Below are 26,584 nucleotides of genomic sequence, written 5' to 3' on the forward strand. Positions count from 1 at the left end.
CATTAAGATAAATGAGGGAAATAAATTAAGACGCAGAGAGAAAATAAGAATGTGCTATATTGAAATCATCAAAATGTTTAGTATTTCATGAAATCGATGCTTACTTGTGGCCAGAACAAAAATATAACACCTTGCTGCCCGAAACGTTTCTTCAATAACCAAGTGGACTATTTCAAAAAGGCGAGAATTAAAATGTTTCTAAATGAGTGAAGCTGAAGGAAAGGAGCGGAAGGGAGTTGTGTAAGTGCGTGGAGAGATGACCCCGGGTGCCCTCCGTCACGGAAGGCTGGGTCCAGGAGAACACTGACGCTGGGCAGGCCTCACTTAAGCAGTCGTCTCATCACTTTGCTCACCACCTTCAAGCTCCAAAGGGAGTCTCCTAAGATGGGGAGCCTCGGGATAGGAAGACAGGAGGCCAAGCCAGCTGCACCTAGATGTCTGCAGCAGTCGGCTGAGAGGTGTAATTACAGCATCAATCCCCAGAGCCCCCGGGGATGCAGGTGCTGGGGTTACGAGGGGACAGCGTCAGCCCTGCCTCGTCAACATACATTTAAACATCTATTGGAATAGAGATGTCGTGGCTACTTTTTGAGAGCTTTAAGAAGTTATTTTATTTTTTGGATCTTAAGATCTGCTGACAAAATATCAGCACCCTTTGAAATATCACCAAAAGAAAACGTTGTGGACAAATACGTTTCCAAATCCTAGAAGGCATGCTAGAACTGCACTATGAGAAAAAGGAACTGACGGGGGAGAACTACGACGTGGGACTTTTAAGAATCTGTGTTCTGCTATCCCGTAACTTGCTGATCTCCGAGGGAATGAATTGCCACCTAAATTTTTCAGAAAGCTGAAGGTTCTGGAACCATTTATTTCATACTCTAAAGCAATTCATTCTAAAGACAGACTTTTTTACATTCTTGTTTCTTTAAATAGAATTCGCTGATGACTACTTTTTAAAAAATTACTGGTTCATGCTTCAGACTCAATTCTCAGTCTTTCCAAGCGTACAGAAAAGTCAAGAGTAGAAGAGCAAACACCCGGCACCCATATGCCCTCACCTGTAGTCAATGAACCAACGAAGGTGTTAACATTTGGCGCAGCAGACGCCAGGACACTTCCTCCCCACAACCAAGGCCCCCCTTCTACATAGCCATCGTACCACCACACCCAGGCAGATCAACAGGCACTTGGGAACACCCAGTTCAAATGACAGCTCTGCGACCGACGGCCACTGCATCCTGATAACCGTAGGCACCTCCCCTTAGCACTTGCCAGCTGGCCGAGGTTGTGCAGATCTAATGGATGGAGTATAAAGGAGAAGCGCCCCAAAACTGTTCTCCCAGAAGTCGGTGCTGGGGCGGTCGTTAAATGAGGGCAAACGCCATAGTCAAAGACTGTTCTAAGACCTTTACAAGAATTAATTCATCTAAGCTTGAAACAAGCCTTGAGCTAGGTACTTTATTTACTTATCCCCATTTTCCTGAGAAACAAACTGAGTCACAGGCTAGTTTAAGCATCTCACATAACCCGAACTCACCCTGCTGGTGCTGGCAAGTGTCTCAGCCAAGACTCCAACCAACAGTCTGGCACGGTGAGAGGACTTATTCTCAAAAGTCTAAAAGGCTGCCACTTTTCCCACCATGCACTCTCTTACTGTTAAACACAATTTTCCAGCCCGGTATTCTGAGGTTTCAGCAGCCTCAGCTGGCCCCCGCCTGCTCCGTTCAAACTGAATCTATCGCCTGGCAGCAAAGCAGTGGCCCCAAGAGCACACAGGCTGAGCCTAACCTCTTAATGGTGCTTGGGAGACGGGTTGCTCACAAGGTAAGTTTTTGAGAGAGTCAGAAAATTCTTCTGCAGCTTTCTCAGTAGCCATGATCAAGAAGCAATCTTTTTTCCGAAGCTGTGCCTTGGTATGGAACATTAAGTGGAGCTTTTTGCTGCCTGTGGCCAGTAGCTCCTGTCTGGGGCGGTGCAGACACTGATATTTCCACCATGGCAGCAAGTTCTGTTGGGGGGGCAGTGCTGGCTGGAGAGCTGATGGCAGGCAGCTCTCACCAAGGACAATCTGTCTCCTGCGTTTTTTGTGTGCTCCTTGAGCGGGAGGGAAGCCTTGGGGCCTCCTGGGCTCCCGTCTCCAAGGCTTCCCAGGAGCTCGACCTGCAGGCTATGGCCAGGCCCTCCCACCTGGAAAGACTACTGGGATATCACACCAACTTTGGCTTGCTCATCAGAGGTCTCTGACACATTGTGTGATCTGCCACATTGTAAATGGAGCATCCTCAATCGCGAAAAGGCACGTAAGGCGGCGCAGCCCGCAGGGCAGGAGGGCGGTCAGTGGGCGTCAAGCGCACAGAGTGGTGCCGCGAGCAAGGCCCGTGGAACTTCCTGCCAGCCCGGGGCATGGCGCAGGGAGTCATTCTCATCCCACACAGGACACCTCGCCGCCCACCTACTCTGGGCAGATACCTGGTTGCTGAGTGTGCATCCTGCAGAAGGACGGGGAGGCTGAGGGCCAGCAGGATAGAGGGAGTGCTGATGAAGCGGCCAGGTGCTCAAAGATTGAGAGGGGCTAAGTGCCGCCGCCTTCGCAAAGGCAAGGATGTACAGGTGCCAGTGACCGCACTTTTAAGAAAACTCTCATGCGACGCCAACTGTAGGCCATTTTAAACCACAAATATCTAAACCACAAAACCAAAGCTGGCCCCCCATTTTTAAAAAAATGAAATGAGGCTTATTTTAATCTACCAGACGTTGCACTCATTTGTCAATGGTATTCACTTACACCTGATGCTAGTGACGTGATTTTCAAACAGGACTCATCCTAGAATGCTGCAGTTGTACCTTCCAACGACAGGCTGTGTGTCAACACTTTTCAATTACTGTGTCCAAAGGTTTCAAGGTGCCTGGGCACATAAATAAATAATTAGGGCTTTCAGCAGATGCTTTCAGGAGTCCTTATTTCCATTGCTCTTTTATTTTGTATTAAATCTCCATCTATCACTGGACAAAGGAGTTAGGATCCAACTGCAAAGTCAGAGGTAAGAGTCCCCAGAAGACTGTCCTTGTTTTAGACACGAGCTGCAAGGGTGGGAGTCCACAGGACCACCCTCACTTCAGACCAGCTGACAATAAATCTGGGGGGGACCCCAAGGACTCCCTCAGGCTCAACAGTTCGGTAGAACAGCTCACAGAACACAGGAAAGTGCTATATTTACCATTACAGCTTTATCATAGCAAAAGGATGGAAATCAGAACCGGCCAGAGGAAGAAAGGCATAGCAAGATGAAGCCTGGGAGCAGTGCAGGAAGTGTCAGCTGTCTTCAGGGTCTGGGAGTGTCGCGGCATGAAGCTTCAGCCGACTTTAGGGACAGGTTAACGTCCTGGCACATCAACGTGTGACAATACTGAGAGCAGTGCCGACAGGGGAAGCTCACTGAGCTCCAGGGCCCAGATCTTACTGGGGTTTCCCTGAGAAGGCATGACGGAATCTAGGAGGTCGGATTCGATCTCCAGCCCCCCCTCTCCTTACTGGAGGTAGGGTTGATGTGACATGGCTCAAAGCCCCAAGCCCCTAATCACATGGTCTGTGCTTCTGGACTGGGCTACCCTGAGTCATCACAGTAGCATAAACCATCAAGAGGCCCACCGGGAAAAGCAAAGACATGCCAATCACTCAGGAAGCTTGCAAAGGTTACCTCCCAGGGCAAAGGCAAGAACTCTGAGCTGAAGACAAATTCTTTATTACACACCCTGCAAAGTAACAGAGAACAAGTGACATTGAAATCATAGTAATTTAAAAAGGAAAGAACTGGAGTGAAGAGCAAGAAATCAATCAGAAGGAGAAGAGAACCCAAATAATCCCCCAAACACAGCTTTTTCAGGGAAAGAAAGGAAGAACAAAGATGTGGTTAGAGACAAATGATGACTGCTCTCCCATGATTATATCCAGTTTGTTTCACTAAGGTTCCAAATAAAACCACACTATGAGAACAACCAGTGTGGGAGGAAGGGCGCCCGGCTTGCCACAGTAGCAAACGGTGCAGCAAGAAGTGATACCGCCTCTGCCCACTGGGCCTAGATAAGGTGACCACGCCTGACTAGGCCTTTGCTGCTAACGGCTGGCCGGTGCTGCCCTCCCCCTTTTTATCTCCCGCCTAGCCCAACATCCGGCCAGCTCTCACTCCCCCTTTCCCCTCCCCTATTCCAAACCTCTCCGCCAGCCCTCTGCCTAGCAACCACTTACAATCACCTATCAGGAAGCAGTACCCGCCCGCACCTATCAAATCCCTCCACGCAGTCCCTAACCCTATAAAGCTATGTCCCCTTCCGCAATAAACCGGACTTGCGTACCAGACCTGGTCTCCGCGGCATTCTTTCTCCCCTCGCCGCGCGTCCTCCACGCCTGAGAGCCCCTCTGAGGCTGTCTGCCGCAGCCTCAGACGCCTTTGCAGCCAGCTGACCCCTCCAAACCCCCCCGTCAGCGTCGGGGTGCAAGCCGCCCCAGCCGCAACTGGCGCCCAACGTGGGGCTCGAACCCACGATCCTGGGATTAAGAGTCCCATGCTCTACCGACTGAGCTAGCCGGGCGCCCTTCCTCCCACAAACCAGCAAGATGGCGGCGGAGTAAGGAGCTCCTGGAGTCAGCTCCTGCTACAGGGCAGTTAGCAAACACCCCGAGCTCTCTGGAGCCAGCTGAAGCACCTGTTTGGGGGCTCCAGGAGGCCAGAAAAACATCCTGCAACATCCTTGAAGGAGTGGAAGGAGGAGATGCCCGTCTGCAGAGAAGACACGTAAGTAGAAGCTCCACGGCCCAGAGGCCAGTGCCATCCTCCACTGGAGGCACAAGCCGCCTCAGGAGCTGTTCTGCGGCTGGAATCGAAAGCTCCACTTCCCCAAAACGGGGGAGGAAGAGACGGTTGGGCACCAATTTCAGCTATGATGAGGAAATTCAGCAGGCTATATTATAATCTTGAGAACAGCTAAGGTTTGAGCCTGTCCAAGTCAGAAAGAGGCCAAGAGCTGCCATCTTAACCCCACGCCTGGCACGAGGGGCAGCAGGGTAGACTGAGGATCCTGGTGCTTGTGGAGACCAGCTTCTTCCCATCCAGATCAGACTGCAGGTCTAGCCTAGGCCCCAGTGCCACCTCCAGGAGGAAGCTGCGGGGACCTGCGCCAGCCTCTCCGGGAAATTACCGGCCAAGCCGTGGAGGCTGGTGATTGTCCTGCTCTGGCAGCATGAGCCGCCCCAGGAGCTGTTTTGTGGCTGGAATTGGAAGCTCCATTTCCCAGAAACAGGGGAGGAGGAGACGGTTGGCTGCCTATTTCGGCTATGGATTGGGAGACTTGGCTGCTAAGAGATAACCCTCGGAACAGCTGGGATGTGAACCAGCCCAAGTCAGAAAGAGGCCAGTGGCCACCATTCTGACTCCACCCCCAGCCTGAGGGGCAGCCAGGCTGACTGATACTCTCAGGGTCGGCAGGTACCAGTTTCCTTCCCGCAGATCAGCCTGCAGCCTGCCTAGGCTTCAGCCCCGCCTCTGGCAGGGAGGAGGCCCGGGAGCCCTGCACCAGCCTATACAGATAACTGCAGAGAACTTTGGCTGGCATTGACTGAAAATCAGAAGTCTACCAGGGCAACTGCGGTCATCTTGGACCCGCACTGCATAGACTGCTGCCCACACCTGCAGCTCCACCCCTGCCCCAGTCAGGGAAGAAAAGGATGTGAAGAATCATCAGTCTCTCTGGGCAACTACAGCATAGGCCTGCACATGGATTATTCCACATAGCTGTGACTCTGTCCCTACCCCTGGCAAAGGAGAAAGCTGGAAGAAGCTTCACTGGTCCCTGGTGCAATGAGGGCAGCTTGAGCCTCCACAGCTTACAGCACCAACTACATGCTTGCCTCCTACTGCACAACCAGCAAGGGAGAAACGATAGGAAGCCCTAAACTAGAGAGAAAAACTGCACCCAGAAATAAATACTCTAGTAAGCCAGATGTGAAGATACCAACAAAAAATTACAATCCACACCAAGAAAGAGGAAGCTATGGCCCAGTTAAAGGAACAAGATAAGCCTCCAGATGACATTAAGGAGTTGAGACACCTAATTATAGATGTTCAAACAGATCTTAATAAATTCAATGAGACGGCTAAAGAGACTAAAGTTATTAAGAAGACATTGGATGAGCACAAAGAAGAATTTGAAAGCATACATAGAAAAATAACAGATCTTATGGGAATGAAAGGTACAATCAATGCAATTTAAAAAACATTGGAATCATATAATAGCAGATTTAAGAAGGCAGGGGAAAGGATTGGTGAGCTTGAAGAAATGGCCTCTAAAAGTGAACATACAAAAGCAGTGATGAAGAAAAGAATGGAAAAAATTGAACAGGGTCTCAGGGAACTAAATGACAGCAAAAGGTGTGCAAACATGAGTGTCATGGGTGTCCCAGGAGAAGAGAAGGGAACAGGGACAGAAGGGATATTTAAAGAAATAATGGTAGAAAATTTCCCAACCCTATTGAAGGACATAGATATTCCTGTCCAAGAGGCACAATGTACTCCCATCCGAAAAATTCCAAATAGATCAACTCCAAGACACATACTCATCAGAATGTCAAAGGCCAAAGACAAAGAGAGAATTCTGAGAGCAGCAAGAGAAAAGCAATGCGTAACATATAAGGGATATCCAATAAGATTAAGTGCTGATGTCTCACCAGAAACCATGAAGGCAAGAAGACAGTGGTCTGATATATTTAAGATACAAGAAAAAAACTTCCAGCCAAGAATCTTATATCCAGCAAGGCAGTCCTTCAAAAATGAGGGTGAAATTAGAATATTCACAGTTAAACAGAAACTGAGAGAATTTCTAAGCAAGAGACCAGAATTTCAGGAAATACTAAAGGGTGTGTTAGAGCCTGAAAAGAAAAGATAGGAAAGAGGGCCTGGAAGAGAGTATAGAAATGAAGATTATATCAATAAAAGTAACTGAAAGTGTCAAAAGAGCAGCGAAAATAAAATATGACAGATAAAACTCAAATAGGAATAAACTTAACCAATGATGTAAAGCACTTGTATTCAGAAACTGCAACTCCATGTTAAAAACAAATCAAAAAAGCCCTAAATAACTAGAAGAACATTCCATGCTCATGGATTGGAAGACTAAATATCATTAAGATGTCAGTTCTACTCAAATTGATGACGGATTTAATGCAATCCCGATAAAAATTCCACCAGCATTAAAGAAAAAATTGAAAACACGATCATTAAATTTATTTGGAAGGGTAAGGAGTCTTGAATAGCCAGAAACATCAGAAAAAGGAAAAGTGAACCCTCACCATAGTGGTAAAAACAGCAAGGTACTGGCCTATAGACAGATACAATAGACCAATGGAACCAAATTTATGGTTCAGAAACAGACCCTCACAGGTACGGTCAAGTGATTTTTGACTAGCCTGTCCGACTCACACAGCTCGGGCAGAACAATCCAGTCAACAAATGGTGCTGAAAGAATTGGACATTCCATAGCTGAAAGAAGGAAAGAGGACCCCTATCTCACACCTTATCCAAAAATTAACTCAAAATGGATCAAAAAACTAAAAAAAAACAAAACAAAACACCAAGAACCATAAAACTTCTAGAAGAAATTACTGGAAAATATCTTCAAGACCTGGTGGTAGGCGGATTCTTAAAGGAAATAAGAGGAGGACTGAGTGGACTACTGATGTTTAATGTATGCAGAAGTTTTAATTAGCTTTACTGTGAAATTGTGGAAACGTATAGAGTGGATGGTAACACACAGTGAGGAACAGCTAGTTTATAAATGGGGATGTGACTGAAAATGGTAGTCTAGTTATGTAAATGCCAACTGACAGAATGGCTGAGAATAATCTAGGAACTGGATAGCACAGTAAACCAAGAGGTGGGTGAGAATTGTCATTGATGGTATAGATCCAAGACTGTTTTGTGTTTTGTGTACCACAAATGTATATCACTCCTGCAGGGTGTTGGGAATATGGGGAAGCATGGGAAAAATACAGCTGGAGTGACCTATAGACTGTGGCTAGTAGTAATAATATTCTTGCATCTATGCAAAAGATGTACTGTATTGATATTGACGCAGTATGGAAAAAGTGAGCCAAATGTATGCTATGGACATGGCAATAACCAGATGATATTATTTTATCGGTAGCAAATGACTCACCACATTGTGGTGTGTTGATGAAGGGATGTTGTTTGGGAATTCTGCACATGTGCATAATTGTTTTATAAGTTTACAACTTCTGTCATAAAAAATACATTTAAAAAATAATAATAGGGTGGGTTTGGGGGAAAAAAGACCAAATGTAAGAAAAGAACTATGATTAGTATTAAGATTTTGACAGTGTTCTTTCATAGTTTGCAACAAACATTTCATGAAACTACACGGTGCTGGAGGGTTATGTATGGGACCCCTGTATGACATTACGCGTGTTTGCTTTGTAAGTTCACAACCTTTACTACATACTTAATTGTTTATGTATGTTCATATATAAATGATATTAGGATAATAATAATTGGATTGGTTAGGGGAAAAATACTTTGGTTTAGTAGTGATATTTTGACAATGTTCTTTTATCATTAGTTAAAAAGGTTTAAAAACAATGCAAGTTATTGGTGGTAGGGTGAGATGTTATATATGTTTGTTTGATGTTATATGTTTAAGTTCACAACTAGTATACATTTATTGCTTATGTATGATGATATATTTCGATTTAAAAAGTTCAAAAAAAAACACAACACTATGAGGATAAGGAAGCTAGAAGAAAGTAAGGAAAGGACATTTTATACCTGCACTGGCAAAATCACCTGACTATTTTAGTCTCACCGCCTGTTTGACCAAACTCCCACTGGTCTGCAGTTTAAATCTCACTCACTTCTCAATTCAGCAACAGGAGCAGCTGTGGTTGACAACTACCCTCTGAGTATAAGAACAAACTCAAAGTTGACATAATTTGGGTCTGTTAGAAAGCAGAACTCAAGAGGACTGACTTTACCAACTTCAGTCCACAGCTGAATGCTTTTTTATTACTGTCAAATTATCTCCAACCTACAAGGTAGTCTATTATTGCCTGCCCCCGACCCCACCTGCATCTTATTCCCAATCTTTCTGGACCTTTATTGGGAACATCGTTGTCTCATGCTGGTTGTATAGGCGTCATCTTTTCAGTTTCCGGAAAGGAAACAAACTCATTGATTACACTGTAGCCAGGAAGATAAAATCAAGGTCCCTCCCCTGTGGGCTCATGACTTGGGCTGATTCCTTCACAGATGTGAAAGCGAACTTCAACTTTACCTAACAAGGCGAAACGAAACCTAAACGTTGTGTTGTGAGTTCGCAGTGGAGTCAGGGCAGACAGAATGGGGAGCAGCTACCACAGAGTCCCCCAACCTCCAGAAAGAGACCTCAATGCACACAATGGGGAGAGGGGGCATCTTTAAAAGGAGGAGCAAGCAATGATCTCACTGTAACTTGGGAGCTCTCTGCAGCTTGTGAGCCGGAATGACCCACGCAGGGAGGGAGCGAAAGACCCTTTATTCTGTTCTACCCCCCTGAGCCAAAAGACGCTTCCTAACAGGATGTGATGGAACCAACCGAGGCAGAAAAGTCTACCGTCCCTCCACTTTCACACCTCACATATTCCCTGCCGGGTCAAACGAGGGTGTAGGGAGGTTCTTCAGAAAATTAGTCTAGGGCTAGAAATGGGAAAGTTCTATTTTTGTCACCAGTTGTAAGGATCCTCCTGTGTTTTGAAGAAATTAGCCTAAGTGAAGTTATCAAAGCAATGGCAGTGGACTAGATTCTGACCACAGACTAGGCACAATGGTGAACTGGCCAAGTCAACCAGTAATTGTCTGGGTGCTGGGCTCAGAATACCACCAAGTCTCTACTTCTGGGAGCTTAGGATGCAGCAAGAAGGAACTTTGAACAGTCTTGAGGCAGATAGAGTGTAAGAAGAAAGCTACTGGACTGTGACAGGGACAGAACAGGCCTTTTACCACTATGCCAAGGTGAAGTAGAAGCCATGTGTCACTCATTAAAATACTGCAATCTGGATGTTGCCATATAGACATGGTAAGTTAAAATCAATACCACAAATATTTCCCATGCAGAGACATTTTTTTCTGATTTTAAAGAATTTTAAAATAAGCTTCCTTAACTTTCTTTGCTAAAGGTGTCAGCTTACATAATTACTGCATCACACACTTGGAAAACACATTTTATATACCCTAGAAGCTACCTAATTTATCTAGCTTGACAACATCCATCCTCAGCTGGGGCTGTCCACCCTCAGCCAGGCCTGTCCACCACGGCTGTTCTCAGAAACAGCAAACATCCTGGGTTGCTTCCCAAAAGCTCTAGGCCTGGACTGTCCAAGGCACAGCCACTCGCTACATGTAGCTACTGAGGACTTGAAATGTAGCTAGTTCAAGCCAAGGGCTGTGAGTGTAAAAGACTCAGATTTGGAAGCCTTGGACTCACAGGCCAATACAAAGCATCAATATGATTCCTTATATTTATTACAAATTGAATAACAATATTGTAAATACCTTAGGTTAGATAAAACACATCACCCAACTTTGTTTTTTTGCTTAATCAATCAATCAGAAAATTTTGTGACTTGGTTATATTTCTATTAGATAGCTCCACTCTAGACAATAAACTTTATCCTTCAAAGAGACCAGACTCATTCTTTGTGCTAATTTTCCCAGCGCCTACCCCAGCTAATTACGTACCACGTAATGTTCCCCATCCATGTGTTCAAATCTTGCTTCATCTTGTCCTAGTTCCTAAGTAATCTTAGTCCCCACACCTCACCCCACTTCTCTTTCTCTGTATTCCATTGGAGAAGCAAAATAACCTAAATCATAGCTGTTATCTTCTGACAAGAAAAACAGAATCCAAGTGTCTTTTTTCGATTGAAAGGACAACTAATGGCTTCAAACATTTCAAAAGCACTGGAAAATGCCCTGGTGTTCTCCTCTACATTTCCACAAAAATCTCCATTTACTTCCTCATTCTCTGATTAAACAAGCTCCTCTTGTAATATATGAATTCTGACAAACAATTTGTTTTCAATTTTACACCCTGAGAGTACTGTGGCTACACTAACAAAGAGAACTTCCTGGGGAAACCCATTTAAAATTCCAAAGACCACACCTACTGCAAAAGAAATCATTATAAATTGATGATTTACTGTTATGCAAACAACAGGTATGTTGGAATGAGGTGCCACAAAATTGGAGCAGGCCTGATTTGGTAGATTAAATGGGATAAATTCGTACATTTTGGAAAGCTATTCTGTATACAAGATATTTTGTAAAAGCATAGAATAAGTACGGGCAAATTTTTGAAAAAGCTCTGCGTGCCTTGCCACCTCAAAGAAGAGTTAGGGCAGGAAAGGATAAAATGGAGAGAAAAGGAGAAAAAAATAGCTAAGTCTTTTCTGAAATGGCGATTATTTCTGACTCTGACCAGTTCAAACTCTGGGGTAATAGTGCAACTTGCCTTAACTAGCAAAGAAGAGGACCTTGGCTGGTAACTACCCATGAAGCAGGGCCACCAAAGCCACATTTTTCACTTCAAGGAATGGCTGTGTGTGAATCTACAGTCAAAATGAAGTATCGAGCTCATTTAGAAGTTTAATAAATTTAATTGGAATGAGATACTCTGCTTGTTTTAAAATTCATGAGACTCCCACAACAGGTACGCTGGACTGCTCATTAGAGGGTAAGGAATTGATGGAACAATTTAAGTCCCTGACCACCTGGGTAAGAAAACTCACATCTACAAAGTACACCACTTCCAAATTCCTGAAGCTTTGTGAAACTGAGTCATTTCAAATTTGGTAGCTGCATACACTGTGCTTTCCAATCACTACAGAGGGATTATTTGCTTTCCCCTTGGAATCCCTGAAATTATATCTCTGGGTCCATAGAACCAAGAGACTGTTTTTTGTGTGCCTTATACATACATCTCTCTCTATAAATCTCCTTCCTGTGGAATCACACAGGCATACCATTCGCCAGAACAAGGACATACCCACGATTTAAGACGAGTGCACCATTTCTATTTAGAATCAGATCCACGTGGGATCATTTCTCAGCCGTGCTCCTTATTAGCTGTGTGATCCCGGACAAGAAACCAGTTCTCTGAGCTGCAGTGTTGTTTTTTTTCCTAATGAGCCGAAGGCAGACCGTTCCTCCTCCCCTGTAGAGCGCTAGGAGATAAGCCATCACCGAGGTCAATAAAGCACCCGGTCGGCAGTGCCCATCAAGTGTGCGGGCGCTTTTCGGACCTGTGGGATTTATTTCTGTTAAAGCTCTGGGCACCGCCTGGGTTCTAAAGGGGTCTGCTTTATTCTCCGAATGCCACCCTGCACGGGACACCCCTAGGGGGCTGTCAACCCCTCGGGGGGGGGGGGGGCAGAGAGGGGCGCCTGTCCGACTCGGCAGGCCGCGGGATCGAACACGGCCCCGGGCAGGGTGGGCCCCTGCTCTGGGCATCTCTCTGCGGCACCCGGGTCCGGCCGAGGCCCGCGGCCGCTCCAAGCCAGACCCCCCCGGGGCCGGGGGTGCGCGCCGGGCGCGTGGCCGCGCGCGCGCGGTCGCATCCCCCGGCCGGGCCCGCGCCGCGCCCCCGCGGTGACCCCCGCCGCGTCCTCGGGCGCCGCCACATGTCGCCTGGGGGGGCCGGGTGGAGAGCGGCCGCCGCGCAGGACGACGCGGCCGCGGGGCTTCTCCCCGCCCCCCCCCGCGGAGCAGGTACCCTCCGCGGGCTCGGCCGTGTGGGGAAACTGAGGCAGGGCAGGCGACCCGCGCAGCTGGAGGGTGAAGGAGCGGGGGGGGGGGGGGGAGACTTGCGCGGGTCCAAGCCTCCGCGCCCCCCCAGACCCTCCCCCGGCCAGGCCGCGGGAAGAGGGTGGCGGGGGGGTGGGGGTGGAAACGCCCTCGCCGCGCGCCCGCATTCTGGGAAGGAACCGCGGGCGCCGGCCGCCGCCCGACTTCGTGACCGGCTCGGGGGTGGGGGGGAGCGCCGGGTCCCGTCCCCCAGGCGCGCCCCTCCCCGCCCCACCTCCCCGGAGAGCCCGCGGGACGTGGCCGCGCCGCTACCCACCCAGAAGGAGGCCGTCCATGTCAAAGATGAGGTGGGTGACGGGTCGCGGGAAGGCCAAGGGCGCCGCCATGCTGCCGCCGCCCGGGCCGAGTGGGGGCGGGGAGAGGCGCGCCCGCCCGCCCGGGTCGTACCGCGCACGCGCGCCCCGGCCGGCACGCCGCGCACGCGCACCCGGGGCGAGCCGCGCCGCCGCGGTGGGGCCGAGATGGGGCGCGGGCGGGCGCGACACGGTCCGTCGCCGCGCACAGCTGAGCGACTCGGCTGGGGACAAGCTCGCGGCTTGAACTTTAGAAAGGACTTGAAGTCAGGAAGCGGCGGCTGTGAGCCCCAAGTCCCGGCCGAATCCCGGCCGCGCGATCCTAGGCTGGTGTCCCGTGGGTGTGGCCCGCCCGCCTCGCTGGGGGTCCTGCCCCGGGCGGCGGGCGCATGCGCAGGTGGCGCCCAGGTACAGCTTCGGCATCCCTGAGCATCTCCGGCCGGCGCGTTCTCCCCAAGCGAAGCCCCGGCCCACATATTTTTTTAAAATTACTTTTATTTATATTTTAATGAAAGTTAATAGATCACAGGGAATGTTACCTTAAAAAACAAAACAAACATAAGAGGTTCTCATATAACCCACTCCCCACCCCCCACCCCATCATTTTTGTAAATTGTATTTTTTTGAAGATATATTTATCACAAAAAAATGTTACATTAAAAAATAGGGGGGTATATAGAGACCTCATATTTTTTAATGTAACATTAAAAATAATTTAAAAAGATAAAAAAAATAAAAAATAATATCTGCATACAGGACTGGGTACCTCATTTGCACGGCCCAATACAAAATTAAAACTCAGGGCCCTTTGTCCAAGAAGTATTAAAAATAATGCTCTCTGACATTAGAACAGGACTCTTCTAAACACAAGTCCTGAACAACTCCACAGTTCACATACCCATGAAGTTGGCCCTATCTATCTATTTTTTCTGGTCAAAATTCTCAGATTGGAAATAATAAGTGAGTAAATAAATGATCGAAGTTTCAAGAAAAAAATATGAGGTTCCTGTATCCCCCCCCCCCCCGGCCCACTCCTCCCACACCAACAACCTCCCCCATCATTGTGGCACACTCATCGCACTCGGTGAACACATTCTGGAGCACTGCTGCACTACATAGATAATTGTTACCCTGTAGTTCGCACTCTCCCCCAGTCCATTCAGTGGGTTATGGCAGGATATATAAAGTCCAGCATCTGACCCTGCAATATCATTCAGGACAACTCCAAGTTCCAAAAATGGCCCCACGTGACATCTCTTCTTCCCTCTCCCTGCCCTCAGCAACTACTGTGGCCACTTTCTCCACCTCCATGCTACAATTTCTTCTATTACTCATCACAATGGTTTTATAGTAGAATATCAGTAAGTCCACTCTAGTCCATATTTTATTCCTCCATTCTGTGGAATCTAAGCCCCCTCTTGATCTAGAGGTGGACAGGACATCACTGGCCCACCTCTGATAGCACGGAGACACAGGAGGCATGCTCACATTCAGTCGTAGTACTAACCTGTTGCTTCTGCTTTCCCAGGTCACAACTGTCACTGGCAGCTCTCAGCTTTTTTTTTTTCCCCCTCTCTTCTGTCCTTTCGGAGTGCATCCTGAAAAGCATTTTTTTCCCCACTATTCTCAGAAATATCTTTTTGTCCCCACTTCTGGAGTTTGTTTCCATTGCAAATGCACATTTAAGGAAAAAGACACCCCTTTCCAGAAATCAGACATTTGCAGAAACCTTTCAATGTGAGGGTGTATTGGTGGTTAAGAGCCTAGATTTTGCAGATGTCTGGGTTCCTACAAGGCCACTGACCACTTACCAACTGTGATAGACTGTGGATCTCTGTGCCTCAGTTTCCTCTTTACGGGATCAAATCCACAAACACTGAGGTGTTTGCAGTATGCCATCCTCACCAGCTAGAGTCTTTCCTTTCTCATTCCTGATTTATTTCTCCTCTCGGAAAACGAGAAACTTATTTTTTTTTTTCTCTGTTGTACCAACATTATATTTTTCAGTAGGTCAGAAGAGAATTTGAAAGGAAAACTGCCCCAGTGCTAGGATTATGAATTCGGAAGGACAGTGATACCCCACAAGCTGTGATTGATTGCTTTGTCCAGAGTTATGACTTTGACGGAGCTTATGGACTTGCCTGGGTTTTGAAGACTTCCCAAATAAGCAAATTCATAGAAGTAGGTGAAGGAATCAGACTTCTTGGGACTGAAGTTTCTTGGGGAAGGCCATGCTTTATCTGCTGCAGATCTGGGCATGGCTCTTGGGAAAGAAGCCAGCTGATTCATTTCTTAGGCAGCACTGTGCTGGCAGAGAGTCCCCACCCCTAAACCGGGGATGAAATGGCAACGTCTAATGACATTGACAGAAAAGGAGCATTGGAAAGCCTTTGTGGGCTTCACTCTCCATGTGTGTGAAGGCGTGGTTCAAATTTTTAATAAAATTTTATTGAAGTATATCATTCATACGTGAGCATGCAAAAATAATAAATATATAGTAAAAGTTGTGAATTTATAAAACACACATATCATCATGCAAGTCTTTGTACATCTCCCCACCGCCAATACGGTTGTTGTGAAACATTTGTTACAAATATGAAAGAGCATCGTGGAAATATTACGACTATCGCCCATATCTTACATTTGGTATATTTTTCCCCAACTCAGCCAATTATTAGCACCCTATATTAGTATTATGTATTTGTTATCATTCAGGATAAAAGGTTTTCATATTATTAGTCTGTCATCCACCACTGGCCCCCCATGTTATACAATCCGTTCAGAGTGCACCCTCAGTGGCTCTCAATTTCATCACTGACTTGTGCTGTCACCACTTGAGTCAATTTTAGAATGTTATCATTACTCCAAAAGGAAAAATCCCATACGCCTTCATACCCCTCTATTGTCCCTTAGGACTGAAAAGTATTTTTTTGCCTTTGCTGCTGCAAAATATTACATTCTGTTAACTATCATACGTAAGGTATAGTAGTTGTAATTTTCCCATGTACCACCATATTCTTAGCGCTTTGTAAAAGAAGAGTCTTCTTATATTTATACTATTAACCACAGTCTTTACCACTGAAATCACGGTATTATACAGTCCCTCGATTATCCTCTAGGTGTCTTTCAATTAACATTAATCTCCCTAAACTATGCCTTTTGGCCACAATCACATTTATAATTCAGCAGTGTTAGCTATATTCATTTTAATGTTTTGCTCTCAACTTTATTCATTTCCACACTTTTACAATTAACCTTATTAATGATACTACATATATTAAGCATCATTTTTCATTCTCAACCCAGCTTCTGTTTCCTAGGAGCCTATGCTAGGTTATACTAGAGCTTACCTCCATGAGTTTACTCATTGTATTTAGGTCATATTACTGAGGCCATACAATATTTGTTCTTTTGTGTCTGGCTTATTTCACTCAATAGCCTCTAGATTCATCCGTGTTGTCATATGCATCCCAATTTCATTTCTACTTACAAATGAAGAGTATTCCATCGAATGTATATACCACATTTTGTTTATCCATTCATCGGTTGATGGACACTTGGGTTGTTTCCATATTTTAGCAGCTGTGAGTAATGCTGCTGTGAGCATTGGTGTGCCCATGTCAGTTTGCATCCTTGCTTTCAGTTCTTCTGAATATATTCCTAGTAATGGGATTGCTGGATCCTATAGCAGTTCTATATTCAGCTCCTTGAGGTCCTGCCAAACTGTCTTCCGCAGAGGCAGCACCATTCTAAAATCCCACCAACACCGAAAGAGTGTTCCTATTTCTCCACATCTTCTCCAGCACTTGTAGTTTTTCTGGGTTTTTAAAAATGACCATCCTATAAGGTGAGAAATGGTGTCTCATTGCAGTTTTGATCTGCATTTCCCTAATCGCTAGTCATGTTGAACATTTTTTGGCCATTTGTATTTCCTCTTTGGAGAAATGTCTGTTCAAGTCTTTTGCCCATTTTTAAATTGGGCTGCTTGTCCTTTTACCCTTGAGTTGTATGATCTCTTTATGTGGCAGGGTTATCAAACCTTATTGGATATGTGGTTTCCAAATATTTTTTCCCATTGAGTAGGCTGCCTTTTTACCAAATTATTATTTTTTAAAGTCTTATATTCCATGCTTTACATAAACACATCTGTTGTATAAAATGGAAGGCACCTCTTCACTGGAAAAAAAAAAAAAAAGGATGTTTTAATGCTTCTTTGTCACCAAATTGGAAAAATCAGAAAATGTGTCCTATTGAAGTAGTTTGTGCACAAGTAACTAGTTGCCCTTTGAAGCTTTTCATAATTCTCCCAACAGCCAAAAATGGACAGTTTCTATGAAGAAGGAGGATGCATTTCCTTCCCTGAATTACAATTTATATTTGGAAATTGTGTTTTCCTTGTGGGACAATAGCTTCCATTTTCTGATAGCTTTAAAGAACAATAGAGAAAATCCAGTAAGCTGTAATACAGTGTGGTGTCAAAAGCACATTGGCAACTGATGGAACAAATAAAAAGATTATCCTTTCTCACACAATATATAAACTTAAATCTTGCATTTAATGCAGAAAAAAATACCATTCTTTATAGAGTCTTATTTCAGATTTCTTATTTTGCTGCTTTGGTTCATCTCTCTGCAGAGTCCACATTTTGTTTGCCTGTGTGTGTATGTCATCTCTTGTATTTGGAAAGCCACTTAGAAGCTCGGCTGTCTGTGGAGGTAATCCCAGCCCTGGGGTCTGCTTCGGGGCTCTGGTTTCCTTCTCTAACTCCTACCTGGTCCAACAGACAATGGCATTCCTCCTTCTTACATTTCCACAGCTCCAGAGCTGCCAGGACTCCCAGCACACAATGTGAAAGGGTGGCATTGGGTCAGGGACTGAGCAACACTGGAGGCTACTGCTGGCTAGACTCCTCAGACTTTCCTGGGAGTCTAGCGATTCCAGTGTCCTCTTCCCACTGGCCTGTGAACCATTGGTCAGCACTCCCTTAGCAGGGCAACTTACCAGGGGTGTCTTAAGACATTATGGGGGAGTGGATGTAGCTCAGTGGTTGTACACCTGCTGCCCACGTACAAGATCATGGGTTCAATCACCAGTACCTCCTTAAAAAAAAAAAGACATTATGGGGGGCGCAGGATGGGGAAATGTATTGAAGATCCCGAGATCTTGACTGAAACTCATCTATTTAGTAAGATCAAACTATGAAGAGCACACACTACTAAAAGCTTAAAATGCCCACATCTTGAGTGAGTCCTCCTGTTATTGGTCTGTCCGTTTCGGAGACTTGCCAATTCATCTTGCACATTGCAGATGAGGTACTCACTTTCTAAGGGGATATTTACTTTTTCCTTCCCCTTTCAGTGCTTTTTGGATTTTATACCCGGAAGTGCTTTAGTTACATCTCCTAAGTTCGAGTAACCAATGCATCCTGCTTTGCCTGGGACATTCTCACTTTGACCACTCAAAGTCCTGCAGCATGGAAACCTTGCCTGCGCTGCCACCTAAAGTAACGTGCAGTTAGAATCTGCTTGAACCAACATCCTCAGCCTCACAGAAACCCGTTAACAGGAGGAAACAAGCTCATCCTTGCACTGACAGCAACTGGAACCTGTGGCTGGGGAATCAGTCTTTCCTGTAGGCGATAATCCATGTATGATCTGAGGAATGGAAATGGCAGGATATTCCTCAAGCGCTCAAGCCTCAGCATCCACGGTTCATCAAATATGGAGCTCAGGGAGGTAGCTAGGTACCCAAACAAGTAATACCAGAATTGAGGTTTAGAACCTTCCAGAGGCCAGTTGCTTGCATAGAATTCCTAGTGTTCCACCTCAATGTGACTGACCATCGGGGCTGCAGGATTAGTTATTGTGGGGGGCTGTCCTGTGCATTGTAGGACCCTGAGCCTCCCTCGTCTCTACCCACCAGATGCCAGTAGCATATCGCTCCCTCCAGTTTGGGGCTTCCAAAGCAGTCCCCAGACATTGCCAGAGTCCCTGAGGGGAGCCATCCCATCGACAACCATGGCCCTACAGAAGCATAGGCATGTCCAACTCATTGGTTCATGGATTGGTTGGTAATATACAAATATGTAGTCACATAGATTATATATATGGTAATGTCAAAAGAAGCAAAGTCACCATGGGTATGTCCAATTCATTGGTTAATGGATTGGTTGGTAATATACAAATATGTGTTCACATAGATTACATATATGGTAATGTCAAAAGAAGCAAAGTCATCTTGGATATGTTCAACTCATTGGTTAATGGATTGGTTGGTAATATACGAATATGTAGCCACATAGATTACATATACGGTAATGTCAAAAGAAGCAAAGTCACCAACATCATCAAAGGCTGTAGGTTTACTGAAAGAACTGCTGGCACATGGAGAGCTCAGGTGGCGAGTGTTTCAAAATGGCAGCTGCCAGTGGCTTGTGGAGGCAATTAGGGGATTTTCAAGTGGGAAGTTATGACGGGTCGACAGTTGAGTTCGTCATGCCATAGGAGGGTCTTACATTGGTTGAGATAGTATGCTTGTCCATTTTTGTAGGCGATGCCTACCAAACCAAGACCAGCTAATCATAAAGCTGACTCAAATGGCAGCTCACCAGAAGTGCTGCACGTTCGCCGTCTGTACTCACCCTTGGTCAATCCCTGTCTTCTAAGATGTCCTCCCCATTCCTGGAACAGGAGTCCCTGTGGGCAACTCCCAGTGCAGACGGTGGTTTATTTTGTTGATACCCATGATCCCAGCAGCCAGGAGAGGTGGGCAAGCTAGGGCAAGAGCTCAGGGGTTCTGCCCTGCGTTCGGAAGCTCTTCCCAACCTCCCATGCCATGTCCAGGCATTCGTGGTGCAATCTTGGATTTGAGAGGGACAAAAGGACCGACAGCTGGTATACGGCTGAAAAGTAACATGACAAATGCGCTTTTATAACCTTTTCCCTGACAAAGACATGCTGCTTGGTGCTCAGATATGCATCCTTGCATGCCTGGGGAGCAAAAACAGTCTGACTAATGCCTCCTTGGTTTTAAGCCTCCAAAGGACTGCAGTCACTGTGCCTCAATGTCTGCGCTAGAAATCAACTCCCGTTGAGGACCGACATGCCTCCAGGGGCTTCTCAGCAGCCTCCCTTGGGGAAAGGCAGAGGGGGTGGGTGCAGGGTTCCTGCCTGCTGCTAGTGGCCGTCCAAGACTTGGAGGCCCAACCAACGGCGTGTGCGGCTTGGGAAACTTCGTGGGAAATTCCCCGAAGACCTGGCTTCCTGATGCTGCCTTCTTGGAAGCTGCTCTCCCCTGCTGGTCCCTTCCTGCTCCGAGCATTCAGACTTGATATAAAGGGCAGAATTCCTTCTCAGATGCCTTCAGAGCGGTCGAGGAGGTGATGTACAGGACCACGAGGCCACCCTTCCTTGCAGACATCAGCAGGCTCAGCTGCGGGAGTGCGCGGTCGACTTGCCCAAGGTGGCTGGGCCGCCTGGAGACCTAGAACCCACCTTCCCTCCCCCCGGGCGGTGTCCAGGCTCTTCTACAGGTTTCTCTGTGCCCTCCTTGGTTTCATTTCCCTACTTGTCGAGGTTCAGAGCCCATTCTGCCTTGATTACAAAGCTGTCACTGGTCCATCGTTGTAGGGCTGTCCAGAGAAACAGAGCTGGCAGGACGTGTGTGTGTGTATACATGTGTGTATACATGTGTGTTGATATAGAGATGATAGAGAGAAAGATGATAGATGATAGATGACAGATGATAGAGATAGATGATAGATGGTAGATAATGATAGATAGATGATAGATAATGATAGATTATAGATAATGATAGATGATAAATATGATAGATAGATGATAGAGATAGATGAGAGATGGTAGATGGTAGGTGGATAATGATAGATAATAGATGATAGAAAATAGATATGATAGATGATAGATGATAGATAATGATAGATAAAGATAATGATAGATGATAGATAACTGATAGATAATAGCTAGATGATAGATACAGATGATAGATGATAGAGAATGATAGATATAGATTTATAGTTCAATAGATGATAGATAATAGATGATAGATGATAGATAATGACAGATAATAGGTAATGATAGATACATGATAGATGATAGATAAATAATAGTGCTAGATGACAGATAATAGATAATGATAGATGGTAGATATAGATGATAGATGATAGATAATAGATGATAATGATAGATTGATATATTGATAGATAATAGATAATGATGATAGACAATGATAGATGATAAATATAGATAATGTAGATGATAATGATAGATAATGATATAGATTTATAGATCAATAGATGATAGATAATGATAGATAATAATGATAGATACATGATAGATGATAGATAATGATAGGTGATAGATGACAGATAATGATAGATGATAGGTGATAGAGATAGATGATAGATAATAATGATAGATGATAAATATAGATAATGTAGATGGTAATGATAGATATAGATTGATAGATTGATAGTTGATAGATGATTGATAAATAGATGATAATGATAGATAATGATAGGTAGGCTCTGAGCTATAGATGATAGATGATGATAGATAGATGACAGATAGATAATGATAGCGCAGGAGTCACTTATTATAGGAGTTGGTTCACATGACTGTGCGGATTGGCAAGTCTGAATTCCATAGAGCAAGCCTCAAGCTGGAAACTCTAATGAAGATGATATTGCATTCCCCAGGAGAAGCTGGCTGGCTGAAGTTGGGGCAGAAATTCTTCTTCCTGAATTTTGAAATCTTCAGTTCTGCCTTTTAATACTGCCACCTGATAGAATTGCTGAGGGCAGTCTCCTTCATTCCTTGTATATGCAATCCACTGTATATGCAATCACCTGACTACAGTTGAAATACCCTCACAGTAACAGTCCAGTGCTGGCTTGATGAAACTCTGGACACCTCTTTCTCATTGGCCTTTCACAGGCAGTACCAGGAGGCTGTCTTAGTTTTGCTGGGATGCTGTAACAACGTACCACAATCTGGGCGGCTTAAGACAAGAGAACTGTACGTCCCGGCAGTTCTGAAGGCCAGAAGTCTGTGGTCAAGTGGTCAGCAGGGCCGTACTCCCTCAGCCTGGAGGGAGAATCTCTCTGGCCCCTTCCAGCCTCTGGAGGTGGTTGGCAGGGCAGTGGTCTATGGCTTGTGGAAGCGTGACTCGGGTTTCTGCCTTAGGCTTTACAAGGCTTTCTCCCCTGTGTGTCTTCTCCTACCAGAAGGACACCAGGCATCCTGGGTTAAGGGCCAGCCACTCCAGCAGGACGTCTTAACTTACGTAATTCCATCAGCAGTGACCCTGTTTCCAAATCAGTTCACATTCTGCATCCTAGTGTTAGGACTTGACCAATCTTTTGAGGGACCCAGTTTACTCCTAAGAGACTTCAGTCCACTCCAGCCATGGGGACTCTCCAAAGAGAATGGCTTTGGGTCTTTCCAAGGGACTGGCTGAGCCCGAGGGTGGAGCTTTCCCTGATGAACCAAGAAACCAGCGCCTTCCGCCTTCTCTCTGCCCGGCTCACCCTCCGACTCTCATTGCGGATTTGCCTTCTTTCTCCTCCCCTGTAGCTGGTGTGGTCACGGGGGCTGGGGGTGGGGGCCTCTTGAGCAGAAGACGTCAGATTGGCCCCCACCTCCCCCAGTTTCCACCAAGCCCAGAGAGTTCTGGAAGGAAGCTTTGACCTTGGCTTCCATGGCTGAACGTACTGCACCTGGCGTTTCCCCCGGGGCGTGTGTTTCTGTTCGTTTGGGGCCCTGTTCTAATTTCTCTGTAGCATCACAGCCCACCTGGAGGACCTGCCTGCAGAAGGCAGGGCCAGCTTCTGCTGCCACGGGCAGCCCTGTCCCAGGAGCAGCAGTGTTCTGGGAATGCAGGCTCCCAGGCCCCACCCAGCCCTCCTGAAGCCGCTTCTTCCTGCCAGCCGGGTCCCCGGGGATCTGGGCCCCTGACCCTACTGGGGCATCACCTGGTTCTTCTAGTCCAGTCAATCCCGAAGTGGCAGGTTTTAGCGTATGTGTTCCCAGTTCCCTGGCATACCCGATGGGAGCAAATGGCCCGTTAAGCTGCTGCCCCGCAGAGCAGAGAGCCTTGTCTCCCCCTCCCCACGATGACCTGAGCCAGGAAGGCACCGTGGGTGGATCCCACCCCTCTAACATCACTCCTTTGCCTGCGGTCACAGACATTCTTCTTTTCCTTTTTTTCAGTAATAAACTTATTTTAGAGGTTTAGAATTACAGAAAAGTTATATGGGAATTCCCATATAACACACACACACTCATAACGTAGTCTGCCCCATTATTAACATCTTTCAGGAGTGCCATACATTTGTTACAAGTGAGGAACCAATACTGAAGCAAGTTACAAGTGAGGAACCAATACTGAAGCTGCTCACCAAGGTCTACAGTTTACATGATGGTTAACACTTTGTGCCGTGTAGTTCACAGGCTTTGACGAATGCCAATGTCACATGTCCATCATTGCAGGAGCATGCAGAATAATTTCGCTGCCCTAGAAATGCCAAGTGTTCCACCTATCCATCCCTCCCTCTCCCCTCTGAACCCCTGGCCGCCACTATCTTTATATCAGTGTTACAAGTTCTTCCCTTAACACAAGAAAATAACTGCAGAAACAGTAAAGCTCCTGTGGTCCTTGGTTACACACCCTCTTCGGTTTGCCCATTCTTCGACCTCACGGATTTGGGGTGGCGTCTGCTCTGACAGCTTCAGGCTAAGAGGGGACTTAGCTATTACTGGGCAGATGGAAGAAACTGTTTTGCTTGCAGTTGTGGATACTCCTTGCTTTTTTAAAGATTTATTTATTTATTTATTCCCCCCCCCCCCCAGTTGTCTGCTCTCTGTGTCCATTTGCTGTGTGTTCTTCTGTGTCCTCTTATATTCTTGTTAGGCGGCACTGGGAATCTGTGTCTCTTTTTGTTGCATCGTCTTGCTGCGTCAGCTCTCCCTGTGTGCGGCCCCACTCCTGGGCAGGCTGTGCATTTTTGTGCTGGACGGCTTTCCTTAGGGGGCAAGGGGGCTCCTTGCGCGTGGGGCTCCCCTATGCAGGGGATACCCCTGCGTGGCACGGCACTCCTTGCGCGCATCAGCACTGCGTGTGGGCCACATGGGTCAGGAGGCCCTGGGTTTGAACCCTGGACCTCTCATGTGGTAGGCAGATGCCCTATCCGTTGGGCCAAATCTGCTTCCCACTCCCTGCTTTTTTGGGACAGGACTTGTCCATCATCATCATTTTGTTGGTCGTCCAGGGCAAGCCCGGAGAACTGGAGAGTAGTTGGCTGCAACAATGCTGGGATTCAGGCTATAATCAGAATAGAAACAACCCAAGATTTACGTCCCCGAGAGCTATGTTTAAGGGGTATATTGAAAATTAGAGGTGCAAATAAAAGGAGTAGAAGGATCATGATTAGATGAATTCTAAATGAGAATAAGCATGTTACATCTGAGAAATAGATTTTATTTTTTAAATTTTTTAAAAAGATTTATTTTATTAATTTCTCTCTCCTTCCCCCACGTTGTCTGCTCTCTATGTCTGTTCGCTGTGTTTTTGTGTGCCCACTTGCATTATCAGGTGGCACTGGGAAACTGCGTCTCTTTTTTGTTGCGTCATCTTGCCCCATCAGTTCTCCATGTGTGCGGTGCCACTCCTGGGCAGGCTGAGCTTTTTTCACACAGGGCGGCTCTCCTTGTGGGGCGCACTCCTTGCGCATGCGGCACCCCTATGCGAGGGCACCCCTGCGTGGCACGGCACTCCTTGCGCACAGCAGAACTACATGTGGGCCAGCTCACCACATGGGTCAGGCCCTGGGTATCGAAACCTGGACCCTCCATATGGTAGGTGGATGCTCTATCAGTTGAGCCACATCCACTTCCCTGAGAAATAGATTTTTAATATATTCCAAATTAGAGCCCGCCAAGGGGGTCTTGGTTTTGTGAGGCTGTGTGCCTTACTCTGGGGTGCAAACATCCCTAGAGCACTGGGAGCACTCTTCTTTGAGACTTTGTCGACGGTGACGGTTGGTGAAATCTGCCGGACACTCTTCTCATTTTGTCCATGCAGCATTTCCCAAACTTGCTTAGTGGGGCCATGATCCATACTTTTAAAAAATGTGGCATCTGTTAACAGCCTCTTAAATTGGGTCCCTCAAAATACCAGGCTCCTGTTATACTGACTTTTCCTTCTTAAACTTTAGCCCCTGTCTTGACTCAAACATTGAGTAAGAATTTATGTTGTGAGCCAGGTACTGTGAAACCAAAATGTTTAAATAACATGGTGAATATCTTGTTAATACATAGGAAATCATAAATTTTCATAGGAATGAAAGTCTTGTTGAGGACTTCAAATATTTAATATTTTAAGAATCTAAGGGGAATGCTGTGTGTATTTATAAATATACCTATGTGTTTTATATGTAAAAATACATGTGTGCGTGTAAGTTTAAGAAACATAAGAGGAAATGTCTGTAGTATCTGAATATATTTAATTTACACGTGTATGTAAATATATACGTGTGTGAGTGCAGTTTTAAGAAACTTAGGAGGAAAGGTCTTTATATGTCAATTTTATTTAATATTCTTATATATACACCCGTTTTATATAGTTCATGTAAATATATATGTGGGTGGCTTTAAGAAACTTAGCAGGACAGGTATTTGTATCTAATTTCTGTAGTACGTGTACACACTCATATAGAATTGCACTGGTTGGAGAGTTTTAAAACAGGCTAAGTGAAGTAGATGGATCAGGCAGGTACAAAAATGTGTTTGTTCTTTTGCGGGCACTCTTCAATATGTCTGTCGGTTGCCGTTACACTAATGTATAAAGAATAATGTTTTAAAAGCATGTATTTCAACTCACTTTCCGAGGGCCATTTAAACTACTCGGCAAGAAATGGAGAGGCAATCGGTTTCCACGACTCCTTCCTCCTGGAGCAAACTACAGGGCCATTTAAAGCAAGGCAATTTGTGGGGAATTCGTTTTTGGTTGGCTAATAAAGCCATAACTCCCAACACCAGCATGCCATCTGTCATGGAGAAGGCCGTGGTTGGCCCTGCTAGTGTGTAGTGGGGGAATGCGTGGTCATTAAAAACCACAGGTGCCTACCCCAAAACCACTCTGAATTTCCCGCCTTCGTCCTTGGGTGGGTGGCCCCAGCTGTGTTCCATGGAGCTCCCCGGAAGCGTCCTGGGAGTGGCTCCTCACCTATTTGTGCTCTTGGAAACCAGGAAGGGTTCTAAGGCAGGGATAAGAGAGCTCCCGAGGTGCCTGGATGATCCTCGATTGTGCGGAGGTGGCACATGGCTGGGTTCAGAAGAGCTGATGCTCTTGGTTTCCTGGGGCTGCATC

At 46.1% G+C, this 26,584-nt stretch overlaps 2 protein-coding genes and 1 non-coding gene across 11 annotated transcripts in view; 1 reads left to right on the top strand and 2 right to left on the bottom strand.

The window, feature by feature from the left end:
* Positions 1 to 13,323, bottom strand: part of PUDP (pseudouridine 5'-phosphatase) — a 216,281-nt gene extending 202,958 nt beyond the window's left edge. For 5 of the 6 annotated variants that reach the window (XR_011647862.1, XM_058291236.2, XM_058291238.2 and 2 more), the window contains exon 1: positions 13,165 to 13,310. Coding sequence is in view for 5 of the 6 variants with exons in the window: in XM_058291236.2 (XP_058147219.1) it covers positions 13,165 to 13,234 (70 nt within the window). In the remaining variant the exon portion in view is untranslated. Of the gene's footprint in view, positions 1 to 13,164 lie in introns of all 6 variants that reach the window. The other variant, XM_058291237.2, reaches the window with a different exon arrangement.
* On the bottom strand, positions 4,521 to 4,593 carry TRNAK-CUU (transfer RNA lysine (anticodon CUU)). Its single transcript has one exon. It is a non-coding gene; the product is annotated as a tRNA-Lys (tRNA).
* STS (steroid sulfatase) overlaps positions 12,684 to 26,584 on the top strand; it is a 218,289-nt gene continuing 204,388 nt past the window's right edge. For 2 of the 4 annotated variants that reach the window (XM_058291232.2, XM_058291234.2), the window contains exon 1: positions 12,684 to 12,812. The gene's annotated coding sequence lies outside the window, so the exon portion shown is untranslated. The remainder of the gene's footprint in view (positions 12,813 to 26,584) is intronic. The other 2 variants (XM_071212896.1, XM_058291235.2) reach the window with 2 other exon arrangements.

The sequence above is a fragment of the Dasypus novemcinctus genome, chromosome X, assembly GCF_030445035.2.
Source record: "Dasypus novemcinctus isolate mDasNov1 chromosome X, mDasNov1.1.hap2, whole genome shotgun sequence".
NCBI classification, from domain to species: Eukaryota; Metazoa; Chordata; class Mammalia; order Cingulata; family Dasypodidae; genus Dasypus; species Dasypus novemcinctus.